At 26.1% G+C, this 18,665-nt stretch overlaps 1 protein-coding gene across 1 annotated transcript in view; it reads right to left on the reverse strand.

The window, feature by feature from the left end:
• The window catches only part of LOC107068856 (uncharacterized), a 157,722-nt gene that overhangs the window by 70,161 nt on the left and 68,896 nt on the right, over positions 1–18,665 (reverse strand). Inside the window, exon 2 of the mRNA XM_089170477.1 lies at positions 18,451–18,636. Coding sequence (XP_089026603.1) covers positions 18,451–18,636 — 186 coding nt within the window. The remainder of the gene's footprint in view (positions 1–18,450; positions 18,637–18,665) is intronic.

An 18,665-nucleotide genomic window follows, 5' to 3' on the forward strand; every position in this document is an offset into this window, starting at 1 on the left:
CATAAAATCATATAAAAGTAATATTCACGCACGCACACACATATATATATATATATAACCAGACGCATATTACATTTTCTACGTAAGAAAATATTGAAAAATAGTTTTCTTATGTTAGTAGTACTACGAAAATAAGAAAATCAAAAATCAAAATCAAAATATAACAACGAAACGACGTTGCATTTTACTCGTCCAATTTTTAGTCATGCCCCTTTTCTTCTTCTCGTGACACACGTTCATTGAAAAAATAATAATATTTAATAATGTGAAATAAAAAAAAAAATAAAAAATATAATATGCAACATTCGTCAACTTTTATCAACGATTACGATTAAAATCTGTAAATAATTTTTAAAAAAACGTATATTCAATTACATTGAAAAAAAATTTTTTTTTTTTCAAGATACGTTCCTTAAAATAAAAAAAAAATTAAAAAAATAACAAAAAAATCGTTCGAAATTTGTTAATTTTTTTTTCAATGAATTTCGAATACAATTTATTTCATAAAATAAAAATCCTCATATTCACGAGTTTATCATCTCAAGGATAAAATGAATGATAACGAGCCTTGGATACGAATATTGAAATATATTCGTTACTTTATTTTTTTTTTGGTTCTTTTTCTTATTTATAAAAATAAAAATAAATATTGACAGTAAAGAAATGTAAAAAAAAAAGTCGTAAAATCATATAAAAGTAATATACACATACACGCATAATACACACGCATCTAGAACTCATACACGATGCATATTACATTGGCTAGATGGTGAGAAAATATTGAAGGGTATTTTCCAATATGTTTCGAAGAATATAGGGATAAAGAAAAATTGTACCTAGGAAAGAGATTATCGTATCCATATCGATCTACAGGATCTACCTTTTATCAGAGTGATAGTAGCAGTATTTGCTTGTTTCGTGCCTGCAGGAGCTTTAAAAAAGATTTACTACCTTCCCTTATTCTCTTCCTCTTTCTTTCACTCTTTCTTTCTAACTTACACATATATATATATACACACACACACACTTACTTTATTTCCTGTTTCCTTATATCATCCATTTTTCTTTTCTCCAAGATCCTCGAATAAGACTCATCCTGTTTCTCAATCCTTTCTTTTCATTTCTTTTTTTTTTTTTTTATCCTGTACCTAACTCAAAACTTGTTCTTTTTTTTCTTCTTCTTCTTCTTCTTCTTCTTGTTTATTCTGCTCGTTCTTGATTATTGACAAAATTTACATATTTTAACTTTCATTTAAAAATCCGTGGCATCGTTTTTATTTATTCTACAATGTTGACTTGTTGTTTGATCAAGAAAAAATAATATTTTTTTTTTACTATTTATTTTTCTACCAATAAACAGAAACGAGATATTGAAAAAAAGAAAAAGAAAAGAAAAACAGAACAAGTTGAGTTACTAAAAGAAATCATTTATTCTATCTACGTATGTATAAATATTCTTTGAATTGAACGTCATTTAAATTTATTGATATTTTATTAAATATTTGTAAAACATATATATATCGTATATTTCGTATAATATTTATTTGATCGTGTATGTATGTATATGTAGCACCAAATTCGATTGAGAATATATAATCAAAAATAATGACAAATAAAATCTTAAAAAAAATATATATATATATAAAAATAAAAATGAATAACATTTTTTAAAAATTAAAATATTCGTCCAAAGATAACCATTAAAAATTTACAAAAAATACAAAGATTAAACGAGAACAACCATAAATTATTATTATTATCGTTGATCCGATTCCTCTACTACTGGCAAACCAGTAACATTTCTTTCCCCTAATTATGACAAGAACGATAACAAGTGTTCGAGAACACTTCGGACAACGTGAATTACTAAAGCTAAAAAAGTACTTCTCATACGACTATGGACAATACTTAAACGATCTTATATGTAATTTTCTATATAACGTTGGAAAAATATTGTCGATAATCTTTTCTAACTAAAACTCTCTCAATGAAAATCTTTTTCTTTTGATGGTACGTACTCATCTTACAACGCGTTCGATCACGATTAATATGTTTCAAGATTGGTATGACGTTAAATATCAATCATACTGAACTAAAGTGAGAGAAGACACCCCCATTATACTACTCCGCCTTTTTTCAACAGATTTACATGTCTTCTACTTCTTCTCACGTAAAGATTACATCACAGTTTAGAAATCATAGTTAAAAGAGATATTGATTTCAATTTTTCATAGTATTTCTATATATATATATATATACTTGACATTAAATACCAATTCAGTTACTCTATAATTTAGATAAACATACGTATGAAAGCATATTACATATTTCAAATAATGTTAGCAAAATATCTATGTATTAAATCGTTCCAGAAGTAATTTAATTTATCATTGATAAATACATAACGATTTTATTTTTTCTATAATTAAAAAAGAAGAACTAAAATACGTAAAACTTAAATTAGAAGTATGGTATTTTAAAAAATATATATGTACATATATAAATTATTTGTTTGAATCTTTGTAATTGTATTAATATTAAAAAAAAAATACTTGTACTAGGATGCTTTATCTACGAGGTTTTGTTATAAAATATTAATTTAATATAATTTTTAACTGTTTAATAAATTATATAACAACACACAAAATAATAATACACGAAAAAATAGAAAAATTAAGGTTATGTCAATCTAAATTAAAATAATTGAATTGAAATATGACGCCATCTATTGAATACTTAAACAACCTAGAAACATACCTACGTGCTTATCTCTGTTTATTCTTTTACCCTTCTATCGCTCCTACCTACAAACATTTTGAGTATCGAAAGAATATGTGTGTTTACGCTTTGTAGTATGCAGTCGCACACAAACACACACATATACAACCGGAGCGATAACTACGAAGCATAGCATAAAGAGGAGACCGAGAATAGGAAAAACTGTATAGCTATATTCCGTCTCATTCTCTCGCAGGCTCAATCCTATGTGTTTGTCTCTTTTTCTCTCATTATTTAGTATATCAGCCGTTTCATAGCTCCGTTTCCTAATTAACCGTGTTTCATTTTTTTTCTGATCACTCCCTATTCTAAAGAAGTTTTCACTTCCAAAATACAAAATAATCACCTTAAAAATTATCCTATATTCTAAGCTCATAAAAATCACACAAAATAAAACAAATTTTATTAAGATTGATTCAGTAATTTCAGAATTATTAGTGGACAAACATATTGTGACACTGAATTTTTATATAATGTTATATATATATTTAATCTTTTGCGAATGCATATCAATATAAATCATTCAGCAAAAAAAATATTTATTAGGTATTTACATAGCTACCTTTTAGTATCAGTAAATAATTATTTTACTAATGCAGACAGTAGTGATATAAAATGTTTCAAAAATATATATAGTTATACCTATGTATGTTCATTTTGTAGAAAGATGATTAACGTGCCTTTGCTATTGGTAATATAAGACTGATAATTACTTTCCATCCTATAATACACCTGTTCTTACAACTCTCTCCTACTTACATGACTACTTTTCTCATATATATATATATATTTTCTTTCTTTCTATTTTTTTTTTTGACATCACGATAACGGGGATATCAATTAACGATCTATGTAATAACCAACAATTACTATACAATCTTGAAGTATCTAATTAAAATGAACTTATACTTATCCTTCTTCTAACGTAATTACAATTTCAACTGTATATATATATATATAAGTATATGCACGTAGGATATATTATATACATATAACTAATTAAATGATAATATTAAAAATGTCCAATTTTCTAAACTGGTAGAATAATATTTCAATTTAAACGAGAGTTTCTCTTTCTCTCTCTTTTTCTCTCACTCTCTTTCACTCCCTCAGTCACTCATTCGAAAGTTTAACGAGATACGAATGATCGATTCTAGACACGCGTTACCGTATTAAGAAAGAAATTAGTGCCTTCCATTCCGCTTATTACGACAGCGTTCTGGCGCCATTTTGACGAGTAATGGCGTTTCAACTTGTCTCGCAGTGAACGGATTTCTTTGTCGGCCAATTATAACGAAACGATTCTAGCAGTAAAATGATTATAGAAATTATTTGACCGATAACCCGTTTATTCGTTAGTTCATTCGTTCGTGCGTTCTTTTTTTAACATTTCATCGATAATTATCGAATAAACACGAAGATCTTGTTTGATTTTTTTGTTTTACTACGTACGTAAGTAAATGTTTTTTGATTGCTTTAAACGCATATACGTGTTTGTCAATAGGAATGTAAAATAATATTAATGTTAATTTGCGTATTGATTATTTATTTTGTTTATTGTGTAATATGAAAATTACATTGGGAAAAGAGAAAGAGTTCAATTATTAAATATAAATTTATTATTAGATCGAATTAAATAATAAATATTTCAATTGAAAGTATTTAACATTCGACGGGTTAAAAATTAATGTTTTTATAAATAAATTGGGGTGATTAAAATTCATAAAAAAATTTTTGTAATACTCTACGATAATAATATTTATTATTAATATTATTACAAATATTTTATCACTATATGTAGTTAATCATAAATTATTTCATTCCTAGAAAACAATTTTACTAAAAGTAATTAACACTCAGGATTAAAATAGATTTTTTTTTAGAAATAAACTTTCTTTGAGTGATTAATATTCATAAACAGTTCTTTTTAATACTCTACATGTAATAATAATAATAATTATTATTATTATAATATTTAATAATAGTGATATATAGATATAGACGAGATAAAATCTTAATTACAAAGCTGCGAAAGGTAAACGTTAATTGTCGTTTAAGTTGATTACAGTGTAGGCGTTCCGATCGATTCGTTCGCACGAAGCGGTCGAGTTATCGTTGAATCATCTAACAACGTTGTAATAGTATTTTAGCCTACTTTCGTGTAAATCACTTTTTACCCACGCTCTTCTATCGAATAGTGATTATTATTACTCTTATTATTACTTTAACAATATATCATAATATTATATACTTTGTAATCCTAACACGAGAAGCATGTGCACACGCTTATATGAAATATTATTTATTCACACAATACTTATTACGATTAAACATATAATTTATTATTAATATTCGTGTAATAATTTATTTTGCAAATAATATTAAAAAAATATTTATTTAAAATAAAATTTATTCATTACTTTACTCTCTCTCTCTCTCTTGAACAATATTGAACAAACAATTTAAAAATGTATTATATTATATTTTGTTAATATAGTTAATATTATTAAAATAATTATTAATAATATAATATATAATATATTAATAATATATATTAATATTATAAAATTATATTATATATTAATAATATAATTATATTATATTTTTTAAATTAATATATTTATATTTATATAATAATATAAATATATTAAATATAAAATAAATATAAAATAATATAAATATAAATACATTAATTTATAAAAATAGTATGATATAAAATATACTATATATAAATATATATAATTAAAAAAAATTTGCAAAGTATTTAATCAAAAAATATTGAAAATAAAATCAATATAGTAATAAAAAACATCATTAAGTAAACTATAACGATTGAAGAAACATTTATTATCGAGAATGGTGATATATACACATACTATCGATTAACCATAATTCTCATGGTCAACGATGCGGTGACGTGGATACGTCCACGGTAATAAACGTTTGATGAATCGACCTATGGGTTCGATTGACCGACGGTCAATCTTTCTAGGGGAAAGTAGTTCACAGAACATTATTTTTATATAACAAAATAATTAAAATATGTAAGTGTTAATCAAAACAACCAATAGTAGTAGTAGCATCAATAATACCAACAAAATATCAATATATGTATATGGTGATACATAAAATAATAATAATAATACACGAAAAAATAGAAAAAGTAAGGTTATGTCGTATGTAAATTGAAATAATTGAATTGCAATACAGTGCCATCTATTGAAAATTTACAATACCTATAAAAACCTACATAATATCTAAATAATAAATCCTTTAAATTTGCATTAAAAAATTATCCTATAATTTTTAAAGTTTTTTTTTATAAATCATTTAAAATAATATAATTAATAGAGAGTTTTTGTTAATTTATAATTTTGTTAACTAAGTTGAACAAAAAATACACAAAATAAAATAAATTTTATTAAAATCGGTGCAGTAATTTTGATGTTCATTGGAAACCAAAACAATGTAACACTGAATTTTTATATATAAAGAAAATTATATTAACACCATAGGTTTCTATGGTGTTCTAACTATACATTATATTGCATACTACAATTATCGATTGATCGAAAGGTTAGAATTTTCGATAAACCTTTAGCAACGTATGATCTTATTGATCCCAATGTGAGAAAGTACCTAATATAATATGTTTAAACAATATTGAAACTACGTGAGAGATAACACCTGTTACTTTTCCACCTCCCTATTCCTACGAGAGGAAATTAATTAATCACTTTATAATCAAGATAAAATGCGACTGTGTGTGTGTGTGCGTGATTTTCCCTTTCGTAAAAAAGGGGAAGTTTACCAAAGGTCGGATCTTTTGTCTTGTTTTTATTTTTATATTTTGTACATTTCATTTTGTATTTTTTCAATTACATAATTACAACAGAAATGATTCACGTAAAGTAACGAAAATGTATTCTTTAAAAAACAAAATATATATACACAACATGAAATATACTGCAATTTGGGAATAATTAATTAACCGAGTGAGATAGAAATGGAGAAAATGTTTTATTTTTGGAAATAATAAGAAAATTGAATTAAATAAAACAATGATAATAATAATTAATGAGAAATAATAAATCAAATGGATAAACAAAAAAGTTTATTGAAAAAATATATACATGGTGGGGTTGAAAAGTTTTGAGTCAACGATAAGCAAAATTGTTTAAATAACAAATTGAAAATTTGTAAAACTTTAAATTCTAATTAAGAATAAAATTCATACATTTAGAATAAGTTTATTATGTATATTTAATAATTATTAATTTAGAATAAAGTTATTATTTTTATCAATAAAAAAATATCGATTGAAATTCGAGATTAATTCGAAAGTAATTTTAACGATAAAAGTAAAGATAAAAAATAGAAAAGAAAAATGTTTTAAATTAAAGTTTCTCATTTGTTTCTCAGACGAACAAAACAGAAGTATACTAATCGAGTATAGTAGGGTCAAAAGGTGAGACTCCTTTTCGTGAGATCTCACACCAACTGACCACCCATTTTGTTCACTACCATTCTCTACTCTACCCACTCACCTACTCTTTTTTCTTTTTTTTTTTTTTTGTTTGTTTTACTTTTTCTCTTCCATTCATGAATATTCAAAGACACGAAGAAGACTTTCGGCTTTTCGTAACTGTCCGGTTAGCTATCGAAAGTATCCAATCCCATCACCAACACCATCAACACAAAAACAAACATACCAACACTAAACTTGCCAGAAATAATTCTAATAGATTTAACATAAAACTTATTTTGTCACATTGATAATGAAAGATCTGTGATTATTTAATTTGCATTAAAATTTTTACTTCGAAACTTTTGAAAGATAAATTATTGTTTTCCGTAAAATTTACTATGGGGGAAAATATTAGGGGATATTTTTATATAAATTATTAATTATATAAATATAAGGGGTATTTAATTACAATAAATATTGGGATCTCTAGCAGTTGAATACGCAATCTGGTGGCTAAATTCAAAATTAGATTAGATAGGTCGAATTTTGCTACACTATGCCCTTGCCAGAGATCCCAATAGACTGGAAAGTAATGTCATTTCTACAAATGTCCAATTTTTGATATTTTTATCAAAAACCGATTGATTTTGTTCAATTTGATATTAAAAATTTTGCATATTATTGAAAAGGTTGTTGATAACAAGGGATGGTGATTACATTATTGATTAAAAATGAAAACTTAAAAACTTGTTAGAACAAAATTTATTCTTTTGAATTTAAGATTGGAAAACGACATTACTTTTCGGTCCACCTAATATATTAATTATGGATGGTAGAGGTAAGGAGTAACATCTCTTATGGGAGAAAATGTGAAAAAGTGTCCAGCGTTTTCTCTAAATAATAGTTCAAAAACCTTCCAGAATGGCGCTGGTAAACGTAGAGGTGTGATATGAATGTAGCAATTGTAAACGAATTGAAGTATGCCGAGTTATGTAATAATGTAGTAAATATAACCTTAAAGAATTATTATGAGAAAACGTGTAGCTAGAGTGATTTTATTTCGTGAACTGTGAAGAGTACGTTTATTGATTTTTTATCATTTAATTTTATGAAAAAGTCAGTAAATAACAAAACAGTTATGAATAAAATTGTTGTGTTGTGAAATTTGTGTTCCTTATTTATTTCTCAATCCTACTCTAATAATATTTGGTACTTCCTTTAAAATTGACCCTGTAGCTACCGTAGCGCCACCCTAATTGAATGCATTTCGACGGACACTTTTAATATACAGAAATGTTACTCCTTACCTCTAGCCTCCATAATATTAATTTACAAAATAAATCTCAAAAAAAAAACACTCACGTGAACTTACGTTTAATTCTAATAAATTGTGAAAAAAAAGAAGAAATTCTTATCATTTGTTTCATTACGCGTTATCTTTATCAAGATTACTGAAGATACAACGACTGAAACAAAAAGAAAGAGAAAAAAGAATCAAAATCAAAAGCAAAGGACAGACAGAAAAAGAAAGAAAGGAAGAATAAAATAAAGAATAAAAGAGAAAGAAAAAGAAAGATCTATTTGATATCATTTTCTCTCGATTACGGATCCGAACGAATTTTACCGAGCGTATTTTTCCAACGTAGTGACTCCGATATCCATCCTCTCTACCAGAATATATAACTAACCTAACCTAAGTTATACGACTTCACAATGTCTACGCGATGAGGCTCGCTTTTCACTTAATCGTTCTCATATTTCCTGTTACTTATGAAAAATTGCTGATTTTTATCATAGTAAGAAGGTACGTGGAGTTTAAGGAAGAAAGATAGAAACAAAAAATAAAACAACAAAAAAGATGACGGAGAAAGAGGAAGAGGATTGTAGGAGCAATGGAGGAAGGGTTGAAAGGAGGTGAAAGAGGATGAAAAGGGGAAATGATATGTACGTTGAATGCCGATAGACCATATTCTTCTCTTCAAACTAGTTTTTTAGATAAATTTTTCTTTCTTTTACAAAAATATAAGTTGTTTTTAAAATTTTGGTCAAATTGCAAATTATACAGTTGATAATACATCGATAAAATGATGTATGAATAAATAAAATATACCATATAATGAAACAATATTTAACAAGTGATTAAAAAATAAATTGTGTATTAAAAAAAAATTCTTTAAAAGATAAAATCTTATTTAAAAAAAAAAAAAATAAGATTGCAATCATCTCAAAGTATAGTATACTTGTTTTTAATTTATACATAGTGTAACCTAAGTTTAAAAAAAAATTAACCTGTAAACCGGGGAATTCCCTTTTTAATTACGCAACTTTTTTTATTATTTTTATATATTTATTTCTACTTAAAATAAATGAAAAGACTATGAAATATATATTTTTTCGTTTATTTATACATAAAGTACAAAAATTTGTACCTTTAGCTTTAATGCAATACGTTTGACGTATTTATACGTCCTGCTCAGTTAACAGGTTAATAGAACATCGATAGAATGAATAAATGAAAAAATTCTTAAGCAAAAAATTAACAAATAAATTGTGTATTAAAAAAATAAAAGAAAAAAGATCATTTAAAAAAAAAAAAATAAGATTGCAATCATCTCAAAGTATAGTAAACCAGTTTCTATCTCATCTTACGTGTAATCTGAGTTAAAAACAAAAAGTAAGAAAAAAACAATGTATGATACGTGTGTAAGAATGTAATCACGTATGAAACAAAAATCTTTAAAATCCTTATCGACACGTGTGAACGGTCATCACCAAATGGTAAGAGATAGTAATATTATTTCTCGAACAAATTGAAAATCTTTAAAGGTTTTCTCGATAGTCGAAAAAGTATTAGAAATGAACGTATAGAAAAGTGAAAGAAATAAACGAATTAAAAAAAAAAAGGGAAGTAAAAGTAGTGAAGAAAGTAGAAGTAAAAGTAAAAGAAAAGAAAAAAACGAAGAAAGGGAGAAGAAGAGCAGAAGGGTGGTTAAGAAAAAAAGACTGGGGTTAAAAAAAAAATCGTGGAAAAAGAAAAGAAAAAGTACCTTCTCTTTCACTCCCTTCGAACGAGATTACTTTTGACTCTTTTTTCTCTTTTTTTTCTCTCTTTCTTTTGTTTTTTTGTTTTTCGCATTTGGGTCGTTCGAAAAATCCGGTTCGAGGAATCAGTGAAACTTTTCCGCCGTTAAAATGTGGCAAACAGAAAAGGGAAAAATGGTCCGTTTGAATTCGTTTATAAAAGTACGGGGATCATTTTTAAACCAAGGTTAATGACACACCAATCCGAAAAAAGATGGAGAGAGAGAGAGAGAGAGAGAGAAAGAACAGATTTCAAACTAACCACAAAATTCTTTAAGATTATCATAGATTCTCCGTAATATATTTAAAAAAAAATTATTTAAATACAAAAAAAAATTACAACGTACGTATTTTATGTAACGATTTAAAAAATCCCTTTTTCACTCACCATTCCAAAAGAAAAAAAAATAATCCGTACACAGATGTAAAACATTTTCAAAAAAATTCTGATTTAACGAATCAAATATGAATTGAACAACTAAAAACATCAAATTTGTATGTATTATATTTATTAAAAATAATATTAGTCTTATGTATTATATTTTTTTATGAAACATTACAAAATTTAATCTATAACGAAATCGTTATGGAAAAGTACAACTATTACACGTGTTTCGTAATATTTGTTGAAATACTTACGTGACAAATCCATCGAAATTCAACGAATCCGTGAAAAATTATCAATAAAAAAAAAAAGCATAACAACAACAACAAAGAAATTATATTTATCCATATCATGGAACGTATTTCAAAATATTTTTTTATCATTTTAAATCATACGACGTACGATTTAAAATCCCACTGATTTTTCAATACTAAAATAAAATTCGTACATCTTGAAAAAAAATAAAAAATAAAAATTAAAAAAACACGATTAATTCGAACGTATATAAAAACAAACCAAAAAAAAAACAATAATCTAAGCTTAATACGCATATAAACACAAAAAATTATTTAAATAATATATTACGAAACATTTATCGTGATTAGATTCGACAGAATTTGACGATTTAGTTTCAAAAAAATGAACACAAAGTACTTCCGTTTAAAAGTCAATTTGCGAAAACGTGCAGAAAAAAAAAGGGATGAAGAGATAGGAGTGAGGAGCGGGGAGGAGGGGAAAGGAGGGGGAGGGAAAGGATAAAGAAGTCGTGTAACTAGCGGTGAGATCAAACGTAAGGAAGATAACGGGGTTGGGGTTGTGATGGGGGGAAGAGATGGATACACGAGTGTGTAAAACGTCGACGATGAATCCGTCGAACGAACCAGTTTCGACGAATTGACATCAGTGTGTCGTCTTTCTCATTGAGAGGGATTCTCCATGGTACAAAGGGTTCTGTGTTCGTAGTGAAACCTTCGTAGCAAAGGTTTCTCTCTTATAAATCCTCCTCACCCCACTACACCCTACAGCTCCCACCCCACATCCTATCTTTTCTCATTCTCCTAACAGTTCGTCTCCGAATCCTTCCGCTTAGGGTTTCTCGTGTCATCGTCGGCCCTTTTGATCCGGTCGCGTTGCTGAATCTGCTGTGCACGCTGAACATGATATCACGATCAATCTTACTCTCTCGTGCCGAATTATCCGAGATAAGAAGAAAAGAAAAAAGAAAATAAGAGGGAGAAAGAAAAAGAGAGAAAGGAAGAGATATTTGTAAATGTAAATTATTTTTAATTAGTTTATATTATTATTAAGAAAAATAATAGTAAAATAAAAAGTAAGGTTAAATTAGATGTAAATTGAAATAATTGAATTGTAATACAATGTCATCTATTGAAAATTTATAGTTTCTAAAAATCTGGATAACCTATAAATAATAATTAGTAATAACATTAAAATTAGCAATAAAAAAGTAAAAATAAACGCGATAAAAATTATCCTATATTCTAAATTGGAAAAAATCACATAAAATAAAAAAATGTTCATTAACATAGGTTAAGTAGTTTTGGAATTATTCATGGACAAACATATTGTGACACTGAATTTTTGTATACTCGTATAAAGATACATAAAAAATGAAAAGAAAAAAAAAGAAATATACATATGTAATATAAATAAATATTATAATATATAATAGAATAAAATTGTCATTGCAAAAATGAGATTCGATGTAACGCAACATCGATTGGATATGAAAAAGATTAAAAAGAAAAGGATGGAAGGTCAGGTTCGTGAAGAAACTCGGCTTCCTTTGAAGACAACGAACACGTCGTATGCTCTCTCGCGAATGGAATGCTACGACCCTTCGACCCTCTTTAAAAAGAAGAGTCTCGATGAGAGGCTCTTCACATAAGAAAGAGAGAAAGAGATAGTAAAGAAAAGAAAAACAACAACAACAACAACCACAACGGTAACAACTAAAAAGACCAATCCGGAAGTGTATCGACTTCTACTCGTCGTGGGGTCCCATTGTGATGGTGTTTTAACGAGCAACGTGATTATCATCATGGGAAAATAAATAAGATTCTATATAACGAGGTTTCCTTATCAAATTTGAATTATAAAATCTTTAATTTTGTATGTATGTGTGTGTGTTCTTTTTTACAGTTTATTATAATTTATAGATTAGGTTTATTTTTTTTGTTTCTTTTTGCAATGTTATTGTAATATTTTTTAATTCTATTATTTATGCTAGAAATTTATTGATATTATTATATAATATATTGTTATATTTATAAGTTTATTTTAATTTTTAGGTTAGGTTTAAATTTTTTGTTTGTTTTTTTTTTTGAAATGTTATTGTAATATTCTATAATCCTATTATTTATGTTAGATATTTATTGATACTATTTTATAATAAATTGTTAATTATCTTTGATATTTAATGAAAAAAAAAGATATTTATATTAATGTATTTATTGTATTATTTTTTTAAATAATTCCATCTACTTGCATAGAAATAAATTTATCTTAATATCTACAATACCACATTAAAACTTTAACAAGAAAACAAATATTTATTTCAAGATGAAGATGAAAAAAAAAAGAATAATAAGAAAGGTATGTGATTTAACTAAAAACAAATTTAATTAAATAAAAATTAAAAAATAGATTACTCGTTGTTGAAATTCCAACAACGGTAGCGATTATCTCTCAACTCTAAACGTTACGGAATGTCGTTGATAAAATCACTCGATCTTATCTTCAGTAAAAGATCTGAGGAACGAAATAAAGAGAAAAAAGAAATAGAGAGAGAGAGAGATATATATATATATATTTGATGCGAGTAAAATGGCGAAAAGGTCGAAAGAGCCTCAAGCCTTTTAAACTCAAAGAAGGTGAAAAGATAACTCATACATATACGAGAGATTTTCTATAGTTGTGATAAAAGCACAAAGATTTTTCCAGATAACCGCATCTTTATATGAGAGTTAACTCGAATAATTGACTTACTAGAAATCCTATCACATATCCCATTTTATTAAAACTATATATATATGTAATATTAATAATTTTAAAAATACTGATCCACATTTACCAACATTAAATAAACATATATTTATACAATATATCTAATATTTTAATATTATATATATAATTTAATAATATAATATTATATATTATTAATATAATCTATTAATATAATTAATAATATATTATTATTTTAATATTAAATTAAATTAATTTAATATATAATATAATAATTTAATTATTATATTATAATTATTTAATATATATATGTCTAATATTTTATATAATAATTTTATATTAATAGTTTAATGTTTGTTGTGTTTAATATTGTTTAATATATATATATTAAATATTAATAATATATAATATTGATATATAATTTTATAACACAATATTTTGTTGATACAAACGTAAGTAAATTAAATCATAAATAAATACATTATAATAGGTTACAATTAGAAATGATTTCCTAAATTTACTGTGAGTATACTATCGATACAATAATATCGATTATTGTGCACGTGAAACTAACATCTGCTCATCCATTAACTAATGCTAATTCGAACATTCGACCATATATTTATGTTTCATATGTACATGGTGTGTACATTGTATATGTGTGAGCATTGAAACGGTTAATCATATATTCTCTATAAATCATCCAATTAAATACCTGTCTTGTACTTCATCTAAATAACGTATTACAATTACACATTAATTCTAGCAAATTATTTTATTACACGTAATATACATATATATATTATCATTTAAGTAAATAAAACAAAAACAAAACTGACGAGATTGCTAATTAAAAATAAAGAAGAAAAAAAAACATTTATTTTATTCTTCTTAAATTGGAAAATATCAAAATTTCGAATGGAATTATTTTAAGAATCGATTAACAATTATTTTTTTAGTCTACTAAAAGAGATAAATAAATGAATTTTTCTTTAATTATAAAACTCAAAATGAATGGTAATACGAATAAATTGAAATATATTCGCATTTGAATTAGAACACGTTTGCATAATAATTCGAAGAGTAAATTTATTTAAATGAAAATCTAATAAATGTCTAGAAACTTTCAATTTATTTTGTAAAACAACAGAGACCCCATTAACCAGTTACTAGAACAATAATAGAACATTTTACGAAATTAAATTAACGTTCTTTACTTTAAATTATATAGAATTCATTTAATTGTAAAATAAATAAACAACAAAAAAATCTTTATATTTCAAAATTGTAAAAGTACATTAACAAAAACAAAATAAAAACTAACCTGACAAACAACAAAACTAATATAATTCTCAAATAAAAATATTTAATAAACCTAACACACACACACACACACACTCACATATAACAAGTAACAGTAAAGGAATGAACAAAACCCTTTCAATAGCCCTTTTCTTTTACTTTCTCCTTCAACTTAATACGAACACACGTAACACGTTACACGAACACGTGTAAGTAATACTTGTTTCCAGTGCAAACTTGCAGCTGAAGAGAAATGATGTTGGTGGTGAAGGGTAAAGGGTCAGAAATGAGAATTGGAGTGGGAGTTGGGGGTAGGATGGGGAGTGGAGAGAGTAAGGAAAAGAAATGTCTCGGTTGTGTCGAACGCAACTACGGCACGCGAGACACCGACTATAAATCACAACGAAATCCCTTTCCCTTTAAAGATCCACGCCGGCCCTTATTTACGAGAATGAAGTAAGGAAAAAGGGAAGTAAAAGAAGATGAAGAAAAAAATAAAAAATAAGAAAGAAAAAACATTGTAGGAAGGAAGGAAGGAAGGAAGGAAGGAAGGATTTCGCGTAACGTCGCGTTTCTTTTCAAAAAGGGTCCTCACACGAAGAAGGGCCCCCAGGGAGGTGTCGCACGAGCTACGAAAGAGCAATTCGTCATCGTTCCCCAACACAACCTTTTTCCTGGCTCTCGGATGCTTCAACCAGCATCGAAGATACCTACCAACTACCCACACCCTTCACCCTTCACTCTTTTTCCATTTCTACTTTCTTCTTCTCCACTATTCCGTCCATCTTATTCGACGTTGAAATGAACGAATAGACTCCCGGTTTAAATCTTACAATATATTACACACAATATTTTTACGTATTCTCAAAAGCTTTTTTCGTATCATATTTATCCTTTTTTTTTATTTATTTATTTATTTATCTCGATAATCCAATGAAACATATTATAAAATATATATTTAAAGAGTTTATTAATGTTAATGGTAATATAATGAATTAAAATTATATAATATTATATATAATATTTATATTACTTTTTAAATATTTGTTTTATATAAATAAATTTTTTAAATTCAAATTTTTTTCATTTTTAATTCTAATATTTTTAATTCTACATATATATTTTTTTAATTTTCAATTCTAATATTTTTAATTGTATATTTTTTTAATTTTCAATTCTTATATTTTTAATTGTATATTTTTTTAATTTTTAATTCTAATATTTGTTAATTCTATATTTTTTATATTATTTTTATTCCAATTGTAATATATTATACGTATGATAATAATTAACTGTAAAAATAATAATATAGAAATATAGAGCATCAAATTTATTTCATTATCATCGAATAATAAAAATTTTGTAATTATTTATAATATTATTATTATTATTATTATTAATTAATTAATTAACATTACGAACTTGAAAGTTCATTGCTAATTATTTATATTAATATAATATTATTTTATTTTTTTATTTTTTTATTCAACCCAATCGATACCACTTGCACTAGTGTGCACATACGTGCAATCATATTTAGCTATTATCAATTATTTTGAGGAAAATATACGTTAAACTAAAACATTTTTTTTTTGTATAAATACTATCTTTAAACTATAAAAAAACAAAATAATTTGGCATTGTAAAATTGGCAATATAATTAAAAAAAAAAAAAAGATATGGCACCTTAAACCGTGTTCGAAAAAAAAAATGTTGTGGTCTCGAATGTTTTAACAATAATATCTCGAATGCAATTGTATATATTAAAATTATTATACATTATTATTATTCGATAAAAACAAAAACATTCGAGATATTTTTTTACTTACGATAATGGACAAAACATATTTGTAATATTTGGATATTTCTTATCAAGCTATTACGAATATTTTAAAGTATCGTATGAATGGTAATCAAAATATTCCATTTCTTTTTTACTTGTATACTTTTAAACAGAAACATAGAGAAAGAAACAGTCAGAGAGAGAGAGAGAGAGAGAAAGATGTAATATTTACTTTTATCTCAACTCTCATTTATGTACATTTTTCCTTTTTTTTTTTCTTTTTTTTTTCATTTTTATATATGAATTTCGTATCCCCCGTTAAGGACTACTCCCCCACTAGAAAGGAAATCCGGAGTTTATGACTCTCATTCTCTCTCTCTCCCGCCCCCCCTCTCTCTCTCTCTCTCTCTCTCTCTCTCTCTCTCTCTCTCTCTATCTTTATTTCTCACACTGACTCTCACTTTCTCTTTTTATCTTTTCACTGTGGTTTGATACGAGAGAATCCACAAGCGGTTAAAGCCCGTCCATCAGGATGAATCGCAGAGAGGCTCAATGAAAAAGCTTAGAACCGGATTTTAAATGTTTGCGCTCGCCTACACAAATACCTTCTATTCGCGAATGCATCTCGCAAAAAGAAAAAAAAATAAACTATTTTCTCTCTCTCTCTGTCTCTCTCTGTTGTTTGTTTTATATTTCATCCATAGTTAACGTATACACACAGAAATATATTTTATACAGGACTTTTAGTCGATTAAAATTGACATTATATTTCTTTTCATCTACGAAACGCAATTTCTATCTCATTTAATATGCATTGAGTTATATATAAAAAAAAAAAAAAAAAAAAAAAAAAGAGAGAGAAAAAAAAACTCAAGAAAATCTATTTAGTTTAATACAGTTCCTGTAAAGCTACGAATATTTTTTGTTTTTTTTTTTTTTTGTTTTTTTTGTTTTTTACTTTTTTCTTTCTCTGCGAAATATAAAAATGACTGTGAATTTTTCTGAAAATATAAATGAAATACTTTCAACGTTTTTACGCCTTTCGTTTTATTTTTATAAGTTCATTCGCGGAGAATAAAAATTATGATAAAACAAGGAAAAAAAAATGAATTTTAAAATATTTTAAAAGAGCAGTGCGATAGTTCTCCATAATTTTATGTATTTGTTTAAGCAAAAATTTTATCTTTTCAACGATTCACGTGTAAGATGATATTATTGTATTTTTTATATTTATCAAGAACAAATATACACATGTATAATATTTATTATTTAAATATTATTCAAATATTATCGAAAATTTCTTGTATTAAAATTAATTTAATTTAATTGTTTAGTAATTTAAATTAAATTCCATGTGTGTCACCGATGAACCCCCTTCCCTTTATCTTCCCCCCAATAAAATAATATCCAATAAAAAATTATTTATCTAAAATAATTATTAATAATAATAATAATAATAATATTAAAAATTATTATTTTCACACTTTGTGTCTGGATAAAGAACATGAAATATATAAATAAGTTGAAATTCTTAGAAGGTTGGTAGAAAAGGTCAAGCAAATAATAATTTAATTCAAGGAAGCCTTTTGAGGTCTTTGTTCGAGGTCATTTTGCTTAAATAATTGTCGGAAAGCTTGGACAATGGCTGAGGTCATAATTATTCCAACTTACCTAAAAGTACGCACTTGGGTACGGGATGATCCCAACCGTTCAACGTACAAGTGGCTACCTTGTGTCCTCTTAGTCTGCGACCTTCCTCGCAGGAATATACGGTCTGTAGAGTACCGTCTTCGAGGACCCTTTCTCGTACCGCACCCCATTCTGGTGGTTGCACCAGAGGACAATTTCCCAACACACCTAAAAACAACCAACGAAATGAGATCATG

The sequence above is a fragment of the Polistes dominula genome, unplaced genomic scaffold (assembly GCF_049000335.1).
Source record: "Polistes dominula isolate Pdom_NZ unplaced genomic scaffold, Pdom_raw_medaka contig_15, whole genome shotgun sequence".
NCBI classification, from domain to species: domain Eukaryota; kingdom Metazoa; phylum Arthropoda; class Insecta; order Hymenoptera; family Vespidae; genus Polistes; species Polistes dominula.